At 38.1% G+C, this 20,600-nt stretch overlaps 1 protein-coding gene across 1 annotated transcript in view; it reads left to right on the top strand.

The window, feature by feature from the left end:
• The window catches only part of edc4 (enhancer of mRNA decapping 4), a 108,022-nt gene that overhangs the window by 71,573 nt on the left and 15,849 nt on the right, over positions 1 to 20,600 (top strand). Inside the window, exons 21-26 of the mRNA XM_072279489.1 lie at positions 752 to 785; positions 2,177 to 2,363; positions 7,345 to 7,500; positions 13,323 to 13,438; positions 14,676 to 14,841; positions 15,950 to 16,136. Coding sequence (XP_072135590.1) covers positions 752 to 785; positions 2,177 to 2,363; positions 7,345 to 7,500; positions 13,323 to 13,438; positions 14,676 to 14,841; positions 15,950 to 16,136 — 846 coding nt within the window. The remainder of the gene's footprint in view (positions 1 to 751; positions 786 to 2,176; positions 2,364 to 7,344; positions 7,501 to 13,322; positions 13,439 to 14,675; positions 14,842 to 15,949; positions 16,137 to 20,600) is intronic.

The raw sequence follows: 20,600 nt of genomic DNA, 5'->3' as shown, positions 1-20,600 counted from the left end.
TAAGGCTTTCTCAGGCATCTGGATCTAATCCATTATCACTTCCAGATTTGACTATTTCAATCAACTCCTGGTTAGTCACCATCCATATAAATCTTGAAAAATCTTCATGCGAAAGTTAGATAACTTCCGTAGAGTTCTTGTCATCTGTCAATTGTTTCCTAATGTGTATTGAATTGCAATTTGGAATGTTTGGCATTAATACCTTTGGTTTAGTGTCAGACTTTGTCTGAATTTCTTTGAATACACCTTGATATGTTAAAGGTATAAACTAAATGCTAGTTGTTCCACTTGTAATATTTCTTTGAAATTATGAGACAGTGTAATCTGGCTCAGTTAAAAATACAATTTCTTAAAATACCAATTTAAATTCTATGTATAGATTCATTGTGCTAAAGTAGTTGAAGTACTTTTTAAAATGGCAAAATTTGGAAATGAAATACAAATTACATTTGATTACTTTCATGACACAGTTCATAATGGAGTTAAACCATGTAAATCAATTATTTCTGTTCAAAGAACTAATTTAGTTTGAAGTAAAGATACAGAATTGGGATAAATAAGTTGATTATTGTTCCTTTTTCTGATCATTATATACTGAACATCACTTGTGTGCAACTGTCATTAAAATGTGATTGAGTTGTGTCTGCTGCTCAGTGCAAGTACATTACTATTTTTGAAGTGTCATTACAACTTCTAGTTACAAATGTGATAGTAATTATTTGGTTATTTCTTTCTCCATTTTGTTGTTCAGGGAGACCACACAGTCCCCGAGGACAGAACAGCAGGTTGGTATTTGTAGATTATTTTCACCCATTTCAAATGATTGATTAATTCATTTTTTAAAATGCATTTATAGTTGATTGAATGCATATAAAATGGATTAACCAATAATTTGAAATAATACGTAATGGGGAAATTGCTTTAAAAATGTGTATTTGGTTAAACATAGAATACTGAAATAAGCATGGTCTGTATTTGGCAAAATCATGGCAGTTTTTTTTTTAACATCTGTTTCTCCAAGCATGATTTCATGAAGATAGGTTAGATTGTAGACATTTATTAGTTTTGTGCTATTTGGCCTTTTATGGAGGATTCAGCATTCAAATGCTACATCTTAGTTAATTTGGTAATTGACTTATTATTGTCACATCTATAAAGCAAAATTCTGAAATGTTTAAGTGCTCTTACTTGTTACTTTTCCATTCACAATGAAGTGTTTCAGAATATTCAACGGTAAGTTTTCTGAGGAAATTTCAGTCAAGTTGAATCCATGGGGAAAATTAAATTTTAGAGTTCTTTTGAAAAGGTAGTGTCTCAAGTTAATGCTTTCGTTAATATTGCTGTTTTATTTGATGCATGGTCTCAACCCATTTGTAAAATGTTCTTGTATTCTCCTATCTGTAGTCCTACTGAACTCTCAAGGTTATAACTAGACCAGAATTAAATTAATAATCGTACTACTAATTACTTAAAACAAATCTCAGTAAGTAGAAATATGAAATTAAATTTTGATCTGCTTTATAAAGTACAGTTCTTCCTCTAACAGAACTGGACATTGGTCTATAAGATGAAATTGCAAAGAACTAATGTCTATTAATGAACATCTCACTATTCTGTTGATCTTGTGATTAATTTGCCAAAATTTGTGTATTTTTAAATAAGTAAATTGATGGATATGGAAAATGCCCTTTAACTTTTCTGTGACAAGTTGTATGACTAAGCCAGTGTCTTTGGCTTGATTTGCATTTAGTTTAAATACATTAAACATGACCAATTTAATACATGTTGGATGTAGTCTTCAAATGACTCTTGGACAATTTGGTTTTTAAATGTCAGATTCTTCTATATTCTCTTTCTATATACAAGGTTTTTTTTAATCAGCTGTATGGCTTCCTCTCCTCCCTCCCCCCCCCCCCCCCCCCACCTTTACAATTTGAGGCAAACTGATTTCTCCTTATCTTTATGGATTAGCTTCTTACTAGACATTGAAAGAGGTTAATCATTGTTCTTGATACATTTTCCCCAGCATTCCCCACCTTGTGCTGAAAAAAGAAGTTTTTACCCTCATTACTTTACAATATAATTATATCCATATTGGAGGAATCTCAGTGCAATTGTATATATTCTAATAGCTGTCTTTTCATCTTTATTTAAACAAATTTTACTTTTACCTCAGCACCAGTTCAACACAAACCAACAGGAGGAGTTGATGTCTATGATACGCAGTCAACAGAGGGAGCTCTGTGAATTGAGACAGAATCAGTTGGAACTTGTACAAAGGCTCACTGATCACATGGATGCAGTCCAGGGCTCCATTATGGGGCACGTGGAGCGAATTATGGTGACACAGCAAGAACAAGAACGTATCCTTTTATTGTGTAACAACAGTACACAAATATTTAGCTGAATAGAGTTAGATGTTATCTAATTAGAAACACAAGACTGTAGAAAGGAAATGCAACTGAAGGTATTCTGGCTATTGATGTATACAGTGCGGTGGAAGCCTATTAAGTTGCTGCAAGATATACTGATTTTGCTATCCAATGTAAGTAATGGTAGCAGTCGAAGACGAGCCTCAACATAACTGATCGTACATGAAGTTCAACTGGATTAGTTGTTAACAAATCAGACGATGAGGATCTATTAATTATGTGAAAAGTTATGAAGCATTGTCTTTGCTAGACCCTCTTGATTGTAAAAAGCCTAGGAGAGTTGCTAGGGCTTGGGCAAAACTCTTCAATAGCTAATATCTAACTGACTACAAAGGCAGATATAGTTGTTGGAGTTCAGTCATTTTGTCTCCAGGATATCAATGCAGGGTTTCCTCTGACCTTTTGCTTGGACTGCAGCCTTCAGTTTTATTTCTTGATACTCAGTTATATTTCTGTTACTACATACCACCATTATGACAATGAGCTACTTCCAACCAGAAACTTAATGATAACCAAGGAATCTGGCAACTATGTCATGTGATTCACCTGACTTCACATAGCCTATCCATTGCTTATAAAGGGCAAGTCAAGAACAAATTAGAATTGCTATCCTTTGTGCAAGATTCACTCAAATAATACCTTGCTTTAAGAGGATAATGAAGTTCCAGCATCACTAAAAAAAAAAGCCTGGTACCATCCATTACAAAGTTGTTGCTGGTTTACTACTGTAAACACTTATTACTCCCTTCACAAAGTAGACAGATCCTGAAACTGTAATATAGATACCTGGAAGAACAAAGTCAACAGGCACTCAAGAACAATATTACTTGCAAATTTCCCTCCAAATTGCACACATTAAATGGTACAATTTCTTTGTACTTGTGTGGTTAAGGCTCCCTCTCTTAAAGGCGTTACACCAAATGGGCATCTTTAAACATGGAAGTGTTTAAAGAAAGGACTCACAGCTTTTTGAAATGAGAAATAAATGCTTTTTCAGTAGCAAGCAGAATTATAGATTTTTTTTAAAGTAATGTTTTCTATAATTAAATAGAATATTAGAGTATTACACCAGTGTTTCACAATCAGGTTTATTGTCACTGACCGAAGTCATGAAATTTATTGTTTTGTAGCAGGCAAAACAAATTCGAAGGTTTCAAAGGTACATTTAATGTCAGAGAAACGTATACAATAAACATCCTGAAATGCTGCTTCTTTGCAACCATCCACGAAAAACAGGATTGCCCCCAAATAATGAATGACAGTTAAATGTGAGAGCCCCAAAGTCCCCCCAGCTCCCCCCACCCGTGTGTAAGTGGCAGCAAGCAACGATCCCGCCCTCCCCCACCAGCAAAAAGAAACATTGGCACCCGCCACCAAGCACTCAAGCATGAGCATAGCAACAGCAAAGACACAGACTTGCAGTACTCCAAAGATTATTTGTTCACCCAGTATTTGACATACCACACGTGCTTTCTGTCCCTAATTTCACAGCGAGAGGGGAGATATAACAAACAACTCGCTGGTTTGTGATGTTAAAAGTCTGTTGCATCGCTTTTTTCTTGAGCTCTGTGCCCAAAGATCTTGGGTCTCTGGGCACACAACCTTAGATCTTACATCTTGCACGACAGTTTGTTTTGGTAGTAGGCAAGTTGCAGCAGGTCTAATTCCTTGCTCAGGCAGCAGTTAATTCTAGTAATGACCAACCTCTTAAAGCACTTCAGTACAGTAGATATAAGTGCTATCAGGTGATGGTCACTGAAGCAGCTCAGCCTGTTGGTAGGAAGTGTTAGGACTGATACCCTTTTGAAGGAGGCGGTTACCTCTGACTGCAGCAGTGAGAGGTTGAATATGTTCATGAATAACTCAGCAGCTGTTTGGCATGGGTTATCAGTATCCTGCTAGGTACATCAGAGCCTGTCTTGAAGAATCGTCTGACATGACCCTCCAAGACAGAGATCACGGGGTCAACAGATAGTCTGGATATCTGCTCAGATGGTGTAGTTTTATTTTCCCTAAAAAGCGTGAATAAAAGGCATTGAGCTCATCAGGGAATGAAGCACCACAGCCATTTATGCTGTTGGGTTTGCCTTGTAGGAAGTAATAACATGCAAACCCTCTCTCAGCAGATGTACATCTGGTTCTGTCTCCAACCTCGCACGGAATTGCCTTTTCATTCTCCTGATTGCCTTCTGTAGATTATAACTGGACTACTACTAAGTATTGCCGACCTTATGCCACAGATCTAGCCTTCAGTAAATTGAGAATCTACTGATTCATCCACAATTAACACTAAGCAGAAAATGGAGCTTGTTAACTTAGTAAGTCTATTATTCCGAGGAATAATTGTATTACTAAGTGAGGTGTGTCCAGGAAGGATTCCTGATACGATATATAGACAGGCCATTGAGGCCATTTTTGATATGATCCTATGCAGTGAACCAGATCAAGTGTCAGATCTCTGTGGGAGAACGTTTTGAAGAAAGTGGCCACAACTCCCTGACCTTCACTATAGCCTTTGAGAGGGATACGGGCAGATGCTATGGGAAAATATTTAATTCAGGGAGAGAAAATGATGATGCTCTTAAGCAGGAACTGGGGAGCATAAATTGGGAATGGAAGTAGTCAGAAAAATGCGCAACAGAAATGTGGAGGTTCTTTAGAGAGCACTTGCTGGTTCTATATGCTGATTCAGCCTATGATAGTGATGTTGTCAGTAAACTTGAATATGATATTGGAGCTGTGCTTAGCCGCACAGTCATATGTGTAAAGTGATTAGAGCAGGAGGCTAAGCACTCAGCCTTGTACATCTGTGTTGAAGGAGTTTGTGGCGGAGATGTTGTTACTAGTCCAAGCTGCGAGGTCTGCATGTGAGGAAATTGAGGATTCAATTGCACAAGAAGTATTGAGGCCAAGGTTTTTGGGGTCCATATTGGTGTCTAAGTTACTGAACAATTTGACAAGTTTGTCAAGAAGGCTTACAGTATGTTGGCCTCCATTAGTTGTGGGGCTGGGAGAAGGGGAATTGAGTCAGGAGCCATGGGGTAATGTTGCAGCTGTATAAAACTCTGGTTAGACCACGCTTGTGTTCATTTCTGGTTGTCTCATAAGAAGGATGAGGAAGCTATGTTTTATGCTCTAAATGAACTTGTGTCTCAAATTTAGAAGGACTTCAGCATAGAATGGTGGATTTCTTTTACCTTTGTCCTGTATTTTCCGCTTATGATTTTCATCTGAATGACTAATATTTCATGAAACAGTTACTAAATTTCATTCGTTGAATCCAACATCTGTGTGATTCCGCTAGTGACAATTGCAACAAGCGTTTAGCTTTAGGGTGAAATTTTATTTGTCACGTGGGCATCAGAACAACACAATGAAGTGTGTTGTTTGCATCTGCATCAACTATGAACACAGTCTGAGAATGTGTTGGGGTAGTCCATAAGTGTTCCAATGCTTCCGACACCAACCTCGCATGCCCATAGCTTATGAACCCTAACTTATATAGTTTTGGAATGTGCGAGGATAGTCGAGCAGCTGGAAGAAACCCATGGAATTGATCCCTGATTGCTGGTGTGGTCAAACATTACACTAATTGCTATGCTACCATGCTGTTTTGTCAATATCTCATTATGGTTCATTTGTACACGTCAGATTATATTCCATGAGAAATTTAAAATGCAGGAATATTTTCCGAGTAACTGACTAAAACACCTGTCACAAACCATTAACCAATTATTTAAAACCCAATCTGAGACCACATGGACTATAAAAATATTTTCTGAATGTATGCACATGTAATCGATTTTCTATGAATTTGAATGGAAAAGCATTGAGGCATCGTAAAATATGAAATAACTGGACCTCTGTGCTGTAAATTTAACGTTAAGTGGGATGTGTTTCTGTGGGAATGTACATGGGAATCATAATCATGATACCTAGCTTATAGTTATGGAAAAGGATAAGAAATCAATCAAGCATAAGTGTACTTAATTACAAGAGGCATACATTTCATGAACCATATGAGTGTCTTTGCCAGTTGCTTGAAAACAAAAGTTGGTAAAGAAAACAGGAAGGTGAAGTCTGAGGTCTTAGATACATAAATCCTTGGAAATGGTCTGACAAGTTGAGAATAATTTTGTTAAACAAGATGGGTTCTCATCTTAGGTTTTTTAAGAGGTATAGACTCCACAAGAAAAGAATCAATAGTTAGTAAAAGGCAGATTAGCCTTAGATGTGCATTTTGTTCAATTTGGACGCCATGCATTTGAAAAGACATCTGGATCTTGGAAGGCAGTTATTCATACTCCAAGAGACTACTTAAGGAAAATAGATATTATTTGTAGATTTCATTATTGATATGCAAGTCATAAAGTCTGATAGTTTCAGAATAATCCTCTGAAATAAATATTGCTGTTCAGGGACTAGAACAAAAAAGGTAGCCCATTTCATTGCAGGGGACCTATCTTGTTCACATTATGGATTGTTTTAATGATTTCTGAGCAGCACAGCAGGATACCACTTTTGATTTCATCTCTAGCTATAGATTAAGGAATCCTATGAATGCAGTTTGATGTCTTTGATCTTTTGATTTAATTATCTGAGATGTATAGTGATCTTCCTTTTGTCATAAGTGTCACCTCCATCATCTTTCTCTGTCTCCTCAATGTTTGATGGAATTTTGAATTTTTAGTATTTTGAACCCTGGTAGTTTTCTGTGTTATGACCTTAACATTTTGAACAGCAAACTTGTATCCCTTTTCCCCTTTATATTTTATTAAAAGCTTTGTTGGCTAAATATCATTTACCTGACAAGCTGTAGAACAGATGTGATATAAAGGAGCAAAATTGCTGTTTATCTTCATTCACAATCCGTGTGATTTTAAATGATTTCCCTTAACATTTAAACCTTCAGAAAGACGAACAGATAGGATCTTGGCAGAAGGACGTGAAAGAAATGGACAGTTTCAGGAGCAGTTCTCTCATCAGCTGTCTCAGACTTTAGCAAATTCAATCAGTAATCGAATAGAAAAGACTGTCCGTGATGAGATGAAGAAATCTTTACCACAATGTGAGTGAATGCAGACTAAAAACTGCTGAATCTTGAAGTAGATGAGAATTTAGTCATGTTTTCAATGAATATTCCGTAATTCTGCAAGAACAAAATATGGATGCTGAAAACAGAATATTGTTCACTGGCCAGGCAGCAAGTACAGAGTGAGAAAAAAGAGTTAATAGATTAATATTTGCTGGCAAAAACTGCCGCCATTTACCCCTATATGTATCATTAAGTTTGTATCTCCTGTGCAAAAAACAATTCTCAAATTTTCTGGATATGTTATGCTGGAGATACCTGTCTACCTTTACTATAACATTTCCAGTGCTCGAGCATGAATTTATTTCAGTTTTCCTTTAGCTAGAATTTTTACTTTGTAATCAGACTCATCATTCATTATATTGAATGGAAGGGTAGACTTGAAGGGCCAAGAAATCTACTCCTCTATCTATAATTTGCGTATATTCCTTTCTGTTCAATTAATGATTTTAATTGTTTTGCAAATATTTTGGTGATATACTTTATTTTATAAACGAGTTATTTATATTTTTTGATTTCTGAAAGTTTTTCATTGTTGAGCCATTCAAACAATCAAAATTTTTTAATAGGTTTGACAGTCAGAAAAATTGGATGTGATGTAGTTGGCTCCCAGTTTTTTTTTCAGCAATTTAAGATGTTATTGACCTACTCGTGCGATGACATTATGTTCATATCTCTGCTATTACACAAGGCATTGACTTTGGATGCAGAAAAAAAGCTTGTATTTAATAACTTTGTAGGTCAGCAGTGGCTCATTGCAGGTTGTAGCTTCTACCTCTCTGTTTCATGTCCATGAGCTTTCATTAGAAATATTGTTTCTCACTTCGTAAATGTTGCAGTGTTCTTGGTATTGTCCTGATGAGTATTCTTGGTATTGTCCTGCCAGAGTCCTTCCGAAGGTTCTTGGCCCAAAACATCAACTGTACTTTTTTCCATGGATGCTGCTTGGCCTGCTGAGTTCCTCCAGCATTTTGTGTGTTGCTCAGATGTCTAGCATCTGCAGATTTTCTCTCATTGTTGGTATTTTCTGTCAGATTCTTCAGTTCACTGGTGTTCTTTGTTGTTCTCAGTATAGGTCAGTTATCAATCTTGTTGCTGCAGTGGAGACCAAACTGCAATTTCTATAGAAGGAAATGGACAGTGGATGTTTTCATTTCTTTGCTGGCTATATGTAGCATGGCTTTATTACCAAAGGCTCCGTTTATTCAGTTCAAATAATTATCATGTGTGATAGGTCCTTTATTGATCACAGATAGTTGGTACTAATCTTGCTGAAATATTGTGTGATACTGCCTCTTTTCTGCAGCTACTAAATTATTGCACACACATCCATATGATAAACAGTAAATTTAATGATGCTATTAGTTTGATATTATCTGTATGTGGTGTAGCTTTTACAATATTTTTTTAATTGTTACGAGAGAAAAGCTATATACGTGCATATTTTTTGCAGTCTTGTCACATAATTTTGATTTGTTGAAGCTCCAGGTTAGCAGGTTAGTTGGCTGGTTTTGGCAATGGATTTTGTTTGGCCGTTTGATTGCATCAGCAAAGTAGTCATTTTGATTGCTCATTTCCTTTTTTTTTTGCCGTGTGCCTGTGTGCGTGTGAGTCTTGTGTGTCTGCATGCATCCGTAATGATGTCTTTTTCATGGCTTTTACAAGGCGCAGAGAGAGAGAGAGACTGTGTAGTGCGCCACTCCTCACACAGACATTTTCGCAGTATTTTTCCCTTTATTTTACGAGGTCGAGTTGCAATCTCGACACTCAACCCGGCATGGATGGAAAGCGTACTCGGGAGTGGACCCGACTGGTTTTGAACCCGGGAGCCTCTGCTCCCGGGTCCGGCGCTGATGTCATTGCGCCACCAGCCGATCCTGACTGCTCATTTCCAATTAAGTTAAAAGGTAACTAAGTCAAATTCAGGACTGTGAATCACCTTTTTTTTTTAGGTGCATTGTTCTGCCTTCAGAGACGAATTTGTAAATTAGTGGATCTAACCTTGGATCATATTTAGGTGACCAGCTAGAAGTTGTGTGGGTGAGAGTTTTTATTCTAACTTATATGGAGTAACAAAGGTGAGACTTGGAAAAATATGTAGGATCCAAGTATGAATATTTGCTATTAAAATCACCTGGCGATACAAAATGAAGGTTGATATTGAGAAGGGGGTTGGATGTGTTGGGTTTTTGAGCACAATTAGGTAGAAAAGTCACTTGGGTTTGCATAAGTTTGTAACAAATATTCATCAAGGCAAATATTTAATAGAAATTAAATACACTCAGCAAGAGCATTTATGATTACAAGTTAAAATTCCAAGTGTTTACTGGCAGCAGTCTTATGAAATTGACAGCAAGTAGTGATGAAAGCTTTTAAACCATCATTGGAGTAATTTACAGAACTCATTTTTGCAGTTCTTTTCTCTGCATGATGAGATGGGAGAAAGTAATTTCAGCAATTTATTTCCAGACTCCCATCTAGTTTAAATAATTTTAAAAAATTAATTTCATGGTCATTTGTTTCTGTCAAAATATTGCTATTAGCATATTGATTCAAAATCATTGAAAATATGGGGAAAGGGTAATTGTTTAAATCTGTTATAGGGAACCTTCAATCTAATTTGATTTTGGTCAATGCCTAGATTTTTGCCATCAGTGCAAGTTTAAAATAAAGCTTATGACTCAAATGAAAGTTTATGGCTCATTGCCTAACAGCGGTTAAAATCTGAGATCACACTTGTAATTAGAGGTCATCAATTTAGGAAAAGTAGGAAGAAACCTGTTTTCTGATGAGAGTGATTTTTTTTTTTGGGATTCTTCATTCAAGAGTGTTGAGACTCAGTGCTGATCATTCAAAGACAAGGGATGTTTTAGTTATTAATGAAATTTGGATCAATGCAAGAAAATGTCACTGAGCTAAAAGATCAGCTGTGTGTAGGCACAAGGGGAAAATGACTTTCTTGCATTTAACTTGTTATAGGGCTTTCTGTTGGTTGTGGGTTTGTTTTTCTACACATTCACTACTGCATACTTGTGAATTTGAATTTGAAAATGTACTATCAAGACCATATGAGGTCCTAACTTATTTACCTTGCGACTGAATATGAAAACTTCTGTCAAAGGGTAATTTTAACTAAATTAGTCATTCAGTAATACTGAATTTCTTATTGTCCTAGAAACTGAATAATATAATTACAGAATAATAATTTTTATTTTGCATAAGTATATCCATTTATGTAGTAAAACAATAATCCAGCATACTTCACGCTATGGTGCCATGATACTAGATTTTCTGGTTATTCGATAATAGTTCTTTTAGATCTAATGAGCGCGTGAAGTCTAAAGAGAGCATGGGAACTGGGGCTTCAGAGAATGAGAAGGGAGTGTGGCAAACATCACCTAAATAATTAAGATTTCTGAATGGCTGGATGCTAGCTTACTGGAATTTTACAGTATTTCCTTATATTGCTGCTGATAATCTTTGTTTCAACTCTGGCTGCAACCCATTGACGATAGAGGGAAGATGTGGCTTATCAATATTGTACAGTGGCATGCAAAAGTTTGGGCACCCTGGTCAAAATTTGTTACTGTGAATAGTTAAGTGAGTAGAAAATGAACTGATCTCCAAAAGTCATAAAGTTAAAGATGAAATATTCTTTTCAACATTTTAAAGCAAGATTAGTGTATTATTTTTGTTTCGTATAATTCTAGAGTGAAAAAAAGGAAAGGAGCACAATGCAAAAGTTTGGGCACCCCAAGGGATTTGAGCTCTCAGATAACTTTTACCAAGGTCTCAGACCTTAATTAGCTTGCTTGGGCTATGGCTTGTGCACAGTCATCATTAGGAAAGGCCAGGTGATGCAAATTTCAAAGCTTTATATTAAGGAGCCCTGATTCCTCAAATCTTGTCTCAGCAATCAGCAGCCATGGGCTCCTCTAAGCAGCTGCCTAGCACTCTGAAAATTAAAATAAATGATGCCCACAAAGCAGGAGAAGGCTATAAGAAGATAGCAAAGCATCTTCAGGTAGCCATTTCCTCAGTTCGTAAACGGCAGTTAACAGGAACGGTGGAGGTCAAGTTGAGGTCTGGAAGACCAAGAAAACTTCCTGAGAGAACTGCTCGTAGGATTGCTAGAAAGGCAAATCAAAACCCCCGTTTGACTGCTAAAGACCTTCAGGAAGATTTAGCAGAGTCTGGAGTGGTGGTGCACTGTTCTACTGTGTAGCGACACCTGCACGAATATGACCTTCATGGAAGAGTCATCAGAAGAAAAGCTTTCTTGCGTCCTCACCACAAAATTCAGTGTCAGAAGTTTGCAACGGAATATCTAAACAAGCCTGATGCAACACACACAAAAAACGCTGGTGAACGCAGCTGGCCAGGCAGCATCTATAGGAGGAGGTACAGTCGACGTTTTGGGCCAAGACCCTTCTTCAGGACTTAATGCATTTTGGAAACAAGTCCCGTGGACTGATGAAGTTAAAATAGAACTTTTTGGCTGCAATGAGCAAAAGTATGTTTGGAAAAAAAGGAGAGTGCAGAATTTCATGAAAAGAACCCCTCTCCAACTGTTAAACACGCGAGTGGATCGATCATGCTTTGGGCTTGTGTTGCAGCCAGTGGTACGGGAACATTTACTGGTAGAGGGAAGAATGAATTCAATTAAATACCAGCAAATTCTGGAAACAAACATCACACCATCTGTAAAAAAAAAGCTGAAGATGAAAAGGGGATGACTTCTACAACAGGATAATGATCCTAAACACACCTCAAAATCCACAATGGACTACCTCAAGAGGCGCAAGCTGAAGGTTTTGCCATGGCCCTCACAGTCCCCCGACCTAAACACCATCGAAAATCTGTGGATAGACCTCAAAAGAGCAGTGCATGCAAGACGGCTCAAGAATCTCACAGAACTAGAAGCCTTTTGCAAGGAAGAATGGGCGTAAATCCCCCAAATAGGAATTGAAAGACTCTTAGCTGGCTACAGAAAGCGTTTACAAGCTGTGATACTTGCCAAAGGGGGGTGTTACTAAGTACTGACCATGCAGGGTGCCCAAAATTTTGCTTCGGGCCCTTTTCCTTTTTTGTTATTTTGAAACTGTAAAAGATGGAAATAAAAAAAGTATTCTTAAATTATTAAAGAAATGTGCCATCTTTAACTTTATGCCTTTTGGAAATCAGGTCATCTTATTCGCTTAGCTATTCACAGTAACAGAAATTTTGACTGGGGTGCCCAAACTTTTGCATGCCACTGTATATATCTTACAAAGTTTATGGTTGACTAAAAGAAATGTTGATTCCCACAGCTACTTGTATCACTTGTAATGCTTTGTCAATAGAGGTTATGTTTAAATTCATCTATTGATAAGAGTTTTTTTGTGCATTTATTATCAATTCCTACTTGTCCTTGAACTGAGAAGCTGTTTGAGTTAAACATGTTCTGGGGTAAGGGCAGTAATTTATTTCCCTGAAGAACATTAGTGAACTATTCTGATAATCCAGTAATTTCATGATTTCTCTGGCTGAGGCTAACTTTTTTTTTAAATCCCAAATTTAATTTATTTTGAACTGCTTGATTTTGTACTCTTATCAATTTTCTGCTTGTTGACAGCATTTAGCTCTAAACAAAAATGACGTAAATGCCAATTGTAGTTTAATTATGCATTCACTACAAAGGGAACACTGAATTCAAGAATAATACTTACGTCATTATTGCAATGAGCTTAGTGAAATTTCTTGTTTCTAAATGCATTTTGAAGAGTTGTGAACACAAAATTATTCAATCTTTTTCATAGCTATTTCCAAAAGTTTGGAGCCAGTGTCTGGTCAGTTGAATAATCAGATTGCAGCCAAGCTTGCAGCGATTGAAGGAGTATTAAAAGAAAATGTAACAAAAATGGTAAAATCTAAGGTAGGAATTTTGAATATTTAAACATCAAAATATTCTCAGTTTCACCTTTTATATTATGACATGAACAATTTTAAGATGGATTTTTTTATTATACAATTTATTTGTTTCTACAAGTTTGTGTTTCACACCTCAATCACATTTTCTGTGCTGGGCCCATTACACTTCCACTTTCTCTGAGATTTCCTTTCCTCCTGTCAATTACCACCTCCATGTAGGCTGTCTAGATCATTGACTTCTCCGTGGCCATTGTCAATATTACCCAATATTGAGAATCTTACAATGCAGACATCAGTTGTATTATTTCTCCTCTGGAAACTACTTCCTATGCCATGATTCATCTTCACTGCAGTAACCCATCCAATGGGAGCAACTGGCCTGCCTCTGAGTGGTCAAAGCTTTTCATCAAAAACAGGTAAGTTCAAACCTCAGTCACGGATAGAATTTGAATGGCAATCCTACAGATCCTTCATTCTTGTGTTCAGCTTCACGAACTGCTTGACTTTCCCTAGTTCACGTCATGTTTGTAATATATATAATTTTAGAATCCATCTTTATTGGGATGAACTTCTGTGGTTTTACAGCTCCAGATATTCTAGTTGCAGCAGTATATTAGATGATGGTACAATGGCTTTTGTAAATGAATGGAATTATAAAACACAAACCAGTCTAGTCCATAGACTCTGACATTTTCATTGTATTGACATGTTCCTAAAGGACTTGGTAAAAAACTTTATGGGCACGGCCCTTTTATCAGGGTAAATTTTGCTTTGCGAGCGAAGCAAAACTGATGTAAGAAGCTGTGCCTGTGGTAACATTTCAAGTTGTTCAATCATCTTTATGAAGTTCACTTTGCATCGACCTTACTTTAGTCCCTTGGGAACAATATATTTGTGAATGAGATTTGGATCTCAGCTATTGGTGTTTGTGTTCCTCATTGGGGGAAGGAGGAGGAAAGAGATGGTGGGGACTGTATGGTTTTTCTGATCCCAAAGTGACTTGATCAAGTTAGTAATACCTTTGACATGAATTTCTTGGGAGAAGGAAGGGCTGATACTACACATTTTTACGGGGGGGGGGTGTAAGAACCCATATGCGGGAGCCCAACCATAACCTCAAAAAGCTGCCGGCATCTAATAGTTCTTTAAAGTTTTTCTTGGGTGTTTGTTTTCTTCCCCCCCAGTTTGAATGTATCAGCTCTGTTTGGTTTATTGTTTTCTTTTCTGGCTTGTGGTTACAGAACACTGCAGAAAGTATTGGAAGAGCTGCGGCTGATGCTTTGCAAGGACCAATACAATCTACGTACAGAGAGGCATTCCAGAGCATAGTTGTACCCGTGTTTGAAAAAGCATGCCAGTCAATGTTCCAGCAAATAAATGACAGCTTCAAACAGGGAACACAAGAATGTAGGTGTCGCTTTAACCTCGGTATTCTTTATATTCACAGAGTCAAAACCGAGATTGGGAGGTTGTGTGTAATTAGTCCTGCTGAAGGGTTTCAGCCCAAAATGTCGACTGTACTCTTCTCCTAGATGCTGCCTGCTGAGTTCCTCCAGCATTTTGTGTGTGTGGTTTCCAGCATCTGCAGATTTTCTAGTATTTGTAATTAAGACAAGGCTTTGATACTTTTAACAGTGGTAATGAAGGTTTCTTCTTACCCCATTTCATGGTAAAAAGAAAGATCTATGGAATTGGAGCAGTACTGAGCAGGCAAATCAGATTCAGTTAGTATTCCAGGCTGAATTAGCTGATTTATGTTATGCTAGTGTCTGTGGAGGGTTGGAAGATCAGGAAGGGAAGAAATCTTGATTTGGGCAACTTGTCAATAATTCTTTGTATTGTTTTCAGGCAAGGAAAAATTGACCTTTGGTACGTTGAGGTAAATGGCTGAGGGGGTCAGATTAACAGAAAAAGGGGGGGGAGGAAGGGGTTGGACAGATGGAGAGGAGGAAATAGGAATAAGGGAGGGGGTTACCCAGGGGAAGGAGAGGCCATAGAGACAGGAGGGGAGGGAAGTACATGGTTGGATGGACACGAGATGGGAGGGAAGAGTAAAATAGAGGAGAGAAAGGATTGGGAGGTTGTGTGGACGTGAGAAGAGTTGAATTGGGTCAGACACAGATGAGGGAGGGGTGTCTGGAAGCGTGGAATCAATATACTAGTGGACGAGAGAGGGTAGAGGAAGATAGGAAGGAAAAATGTGTTTAATGGACAACTTGGAAATTATTTGAAATACAGTGCATAAGGAAGCAATAAAATGGCTTAGTGAGCAAAATTCGTAATAGATAGGGTGGTGTGGTGTTATGAATGGTAATTCACTGATGCAGGGTGATATAAGCTTCTGTGCCCTGCTGATAGTTACTGTCTGAACCATTGTAAAATCATATCAAAAGACTCATTAGGTGCAATGAATTGAAAGTAAATTGTGCACTGATTTATAGATTACATCAAAAACATCATTTCATTCACTAATCTGGAACATTAATATTTTTAAAAACGCACTTCACCCATCCAGATATCCAGCAACTTGAGACTCACCTTCAGTCAAAGAAGGCCCAAGAGCAAGAAAGCAGAGATCCAATGATCAATCAGCTGCAGCAAATGACTGATCACTTCCAGAACGCCACAGATCATCTTGCTGCTACCATCACAAATGGTATGCGTTCAGAGATGCAACATCAGCTTCACATCATTGTTGGCAAGTGAGTAGCAAAAGGCCTGTTGTGTTGCTACTTAGTGTTGTGTTAAAATGTGGATACTATGTATGTATTGTCATGATGTCACGAGGACCAAGGCTTAAATTAAACCAGTATGTCAGTAAATCCTCCATTGTAAAGTTTTTTGAGCTGTACCAATCAAATTGTTGAGCATACAATGTTGAAAATAACTTTGTACTGTTGCAGAGAACATTTTGAGCTTGGTTACATGGCACTTCAGTATAAATCTGATATTAGTTTGCCAAGATGGTAGCTTGTTTGTTTCAATAATCTGTATAACATACATTTCCGTCTAGATTTTGGGACATATTTATTACTAATATATAGTTTTCCTCAAGTCAACAGGTACAAAATCAAAATGTTTTGTGTTTTGCAAATATTAAAAAAAATAGAGCATAACCCCAACAACCTCGCATTCTCACGACTTTGGTGCTGGACTAGTAAGTTTTCTGGATTATTATAGGTTACTGCAAACACACCTACACCTATGTCATTGTTCTGATAGTATAATGAATTTCCCATTGAGTTTAAATGGATTGGGGGAATATACAGTACAAGCATATTGGGCCCCAACTCCTGTCACACAGCTCATAGGCCAGACTCAACCCACGTAATGGACTATCGTCCCAGCTAAACTTTGAGTGTAAGGAAAAATGAAGATGTGCTCCTTGATGAGAAATTTTGTAAATCATGACAGTTTTTCAACACAGTTTCATAATCATTTTTAGACCATAAGGTATAGGAACAGAATGAGGCCATTTGACCCATCGAATCTGCTCCACCATTACATCATGGCTGATTTATTAACCCTCTTAACCCATTCTCCTGCTGTCTTCCTGTAACTTTTGACACCCTGATTCATCAAAAATCTATCAACTTCTACCTTAATTATATAAATGAATAACAACATTACATTTGCTTTCCTTACCACAGACTCAACCTGTAAGCTTATCTTAAGAGAATCCTGCATGAGGGCCAAGTCCCTTTGCAGCTCTGATTTTTTTGAATTTTCTCCCTGTTTAGTAAATAGTCTACACAAATATTCCTTTTACCAAAGTGCATGACCATCGAATGTACACTATATTCCATCTGCCACTTCTTTGTCCATTCCCCCAATCTAAGTTCTTCAGCAAATGCCTTGCTTCCTCGACACAGTCTGCCCTTCCACCTGTCTTTGCATCATCCACAGACTTGACCAAAAAGCCATCAATTCTGTTATCCAAATCACTAACATATAACATGAAAAGAAGCTAAACCCTGTGGAACACCACTAGTCACTAGCAACCAAACAGAAAAGGCCCCCTTTATTTCCACTCTTTGCCAGTCAGCCAATTTTTGATCCATGCTGGTACCTTTTCTGGAATACCATGGGCTCTTACCTTGTTAAATAGCCTCATGTGCACACCTTAGCAAAGGTCTTTTGAAAATCCAAATAAACAATATTTACTGGCTCACCTTTGTCTATCTTGCTGTTTTTTCCTCAGAATTCTATCAGATTTTGGCCTATTTTATCATGTGCCTCCTAATACTCCAAAACCACATCTTTAATAACAGATTTGGAATATCTTTCCAACCACTGAAATCAGGCTAACTGCCTGGTAATTTCCCTTCTGCCTCCCTCTCTCATTTAAAGAGTGAAGGTGACATTTGCAATTTCTAGCCCTTTGGAACCATTCCAGAATCTAATGATTCCTGAACGATCATTAATAATGCCTCAACAATCTCTTCAGCCACCTCTTTCAGAACCCTGAGGTATGATCCACCTGGTCTATATAACTTGTCTACCTTCCGACCTTTCAACTTCCCAAGCACTTTCTTAGTAATAGTAGCTACACCCACTTCTGACCTCTAACGCTTTGGAATTTTTAGCATGTTGCGAGTGTTTTCCACAGTGAAGACTGGTGTGTAATTCTTCAGTTCATCTGCTTTACCTTTGTCCTTCATTACTACCTCTCCAGTGTCATTTTCCAGTGGTCCGATATCCACCCTCTTCTGTCTTTTGCTCTTTGTGTATCCTTTTGCTCTTTGTGTATTTGGGAAAAAAAAGTTTGTATCCTCACTTATATTATTGACTAGCTTTCCTTATGACTTTTTAAACTGCCTTCTGTTGGTTTTGAAAAACTTTCCAATCCTCTAACTTTCTACTAATTTTGCGATATTATATGCCCTCTCTTTAGCTTTTATGCTGTCTTTGCCTTCCCTTGTCAGCCAGGGTTGTCTCATCCTCCCTTTAGAATACGACTTCATCTTTGGATGTATCTATCATCTGTAACTCCCTTTACTGCACTAAAATACTGATTTTAGCTTCTCCTTCTCAAAAAACTGTATTAAGTTAGATCTTAAGTTCAGGTGTTCCAATATTCAAGAAAGGTAGCAATGACAGACCAGGAAATTACAGGTTGGAGAGCCTGACTTCAGATGTAGGGAAGTTATTGGACAGGTCTCTGAAGAACAAGATCCTCCCATTGCTTGGATAGTTGAGGCTTGATTCTGAATAGTCAGCTAGTTTGTGTGTGGCATGTCATGTCTGATGAATCTTTTGAAGTTTTTCAGAGGTAACTAAGGGAACAGATGCAGGTAGTGCACTGGATATTGTCTATATGGGCTTTGAAATCCTACAAGTCATGTTATTCTAGAAGATTAGGTCACATAGTTTTGGGGGGGTGGGGAGCCTATGAAGTATATTCATAATTGGTTCATTGATAAGAAGCAGAAAGTTAGTTCTCTGTGTAGTGGGTTTGCCCCAAGGGTCAGTGTTGAAACCTTTGTTATTCATTATTTATGTAAGTGATTTGGATGTGAAGGTATATGACATGATTACCAAGTTTGCTGATTATATTAAATTAGGGGGTCTTGGAGCAGTTTACAGTGAATTACAAAGAGATCTTGATCAATTAGGGAGATGAGTTGAGGAATGGCAAATAGATTTCAATTTAGATAAGAGTGAGGTGATGCATTTGGACAGTCAAACCAGGGTAGGACTTGTGCAGTGAATGACTGGGCACTGATGAGTGCAGTGAAACAGGGGGATCTGGGAGTACAAGTGCACAGTTTGCTGAAAGCAGCTTTGCAAATAGACAGGCTGGTGAAGGTGCTTAGACGCAGGCCTTCATCAGTCAGCTTTGGAGTAGGGACAGTGTTTCAGTTCTCTAAGTCATTGGTGAGACCACACTTGGAATATTGTGTACCGTTTTGGTCATCATGTTATAGGGAAATACATTGTTGCACTTAAAGAGATTGAAGGATGCTGCCTGGAGTAGAGGGCCTGAATTACAGGAAGAGGTTGACCACACTGAATCTTTATTCTTTGGAGCATAGGAGAATGAGGGTTGACCTCAGAAGATAAAAGGAGACATGAGGGTAATGAGCACCTGGAATGAACCAGAGGAAGTGGTCAAGGCAGGTACAATCGCAACATTCAAGGCATTTGGATAGGTATATGGATGTGAGCAAGATGAAAAAAAATCAGCATAGAATGTGGCACAGTACAGCACAGGAACAGGCTATGCAGCCCATAGTGTTGTGCTGAACCAGGTAAAAAGCAAATCAAAAACACTCAAACACTAATCCCTCCTACTGACGCAATGTCCGTATCCCTCCATCTTCCTTGCATCCACGTGCCTACCCAAACGTCTCTTAAAAGCCTCCTATGTATTTGGCAGCAGATTCCAGGCATCCACCACTCAGGGGAAAAAAATAAGTAAAGGCCAAGTTCACTCAACCTGTTTTCAGAAGGCATGCTCCCCAATCCAGGCAACATCCTTGTAAATCTCCTCTGCGCCCTTTCTATGGTTTCCACGTCCTTCCTGTAGTGAGGCGAAATGAGCACAGTATTCCAAGTGGGGTCTGACCAGGGTCCAATATAGCTGCAACATCACCTCTCAGCTCTTAAACTCAGACCCACAGTTGATGAAGACCAATGCACTGTATGCCTTCTTAACCACAGAGTCAAGCTGCACAGCTACTTTGAGCGTCCTATGGACTCGGACCCCAAGATCCCCCTGATCCTCCACACTGCCAAGAGTCTTACAATTAATACTATATTCTGCTATCATATCTGACCTACCAAAATTTACCACTTCACACTTGTCTGGGTTGAACTCCATCTGCCACTTCTCAGCCCAGTTTTGCATCCTATCAATGTCCCGCTGTAACCTCTGACAGCCCTCCAAACTATCCACAACAGCCACACCCTTTGAGTCATCAGCAAATTTACTAACCCATCTCTCCACTTCCTTATCCAGGTCATTTATAAAAATCACAAAGAGTAGGGGTTCCAGAGCAGATCCCTGAGGCACACCAGTGGCTCTACCTTCATCAATGTGATTAGTCACATCCTCAAAAAATTCAATCAGGCTCATAAGGCCTTTGACAAAGCCATGCTGACTATTCCTAATCATTATGCCTCACCAAATGTTCATAAATCTTACCTCTCAGGATCTTCTTCAT

This window comes from Mobula birostris, chromosome 15 (assembly GCF_030028105.1).
Source record: "Mobula birostris isolate sMobBir1 chromosome 15, sMobBir1.hap1, whole genome shotgun sequence".
NCBI classification, from domain to species: domain Eukaryota; kingdom Metazoa; phylum Chordata; class Chondrichthyes; order Myliobatiformes; family Myliobatidae; genus Mobula; species Mobula birostris.
This window is presented reverse-complemented; position numbering and strand designations above follow the sequence as displayed.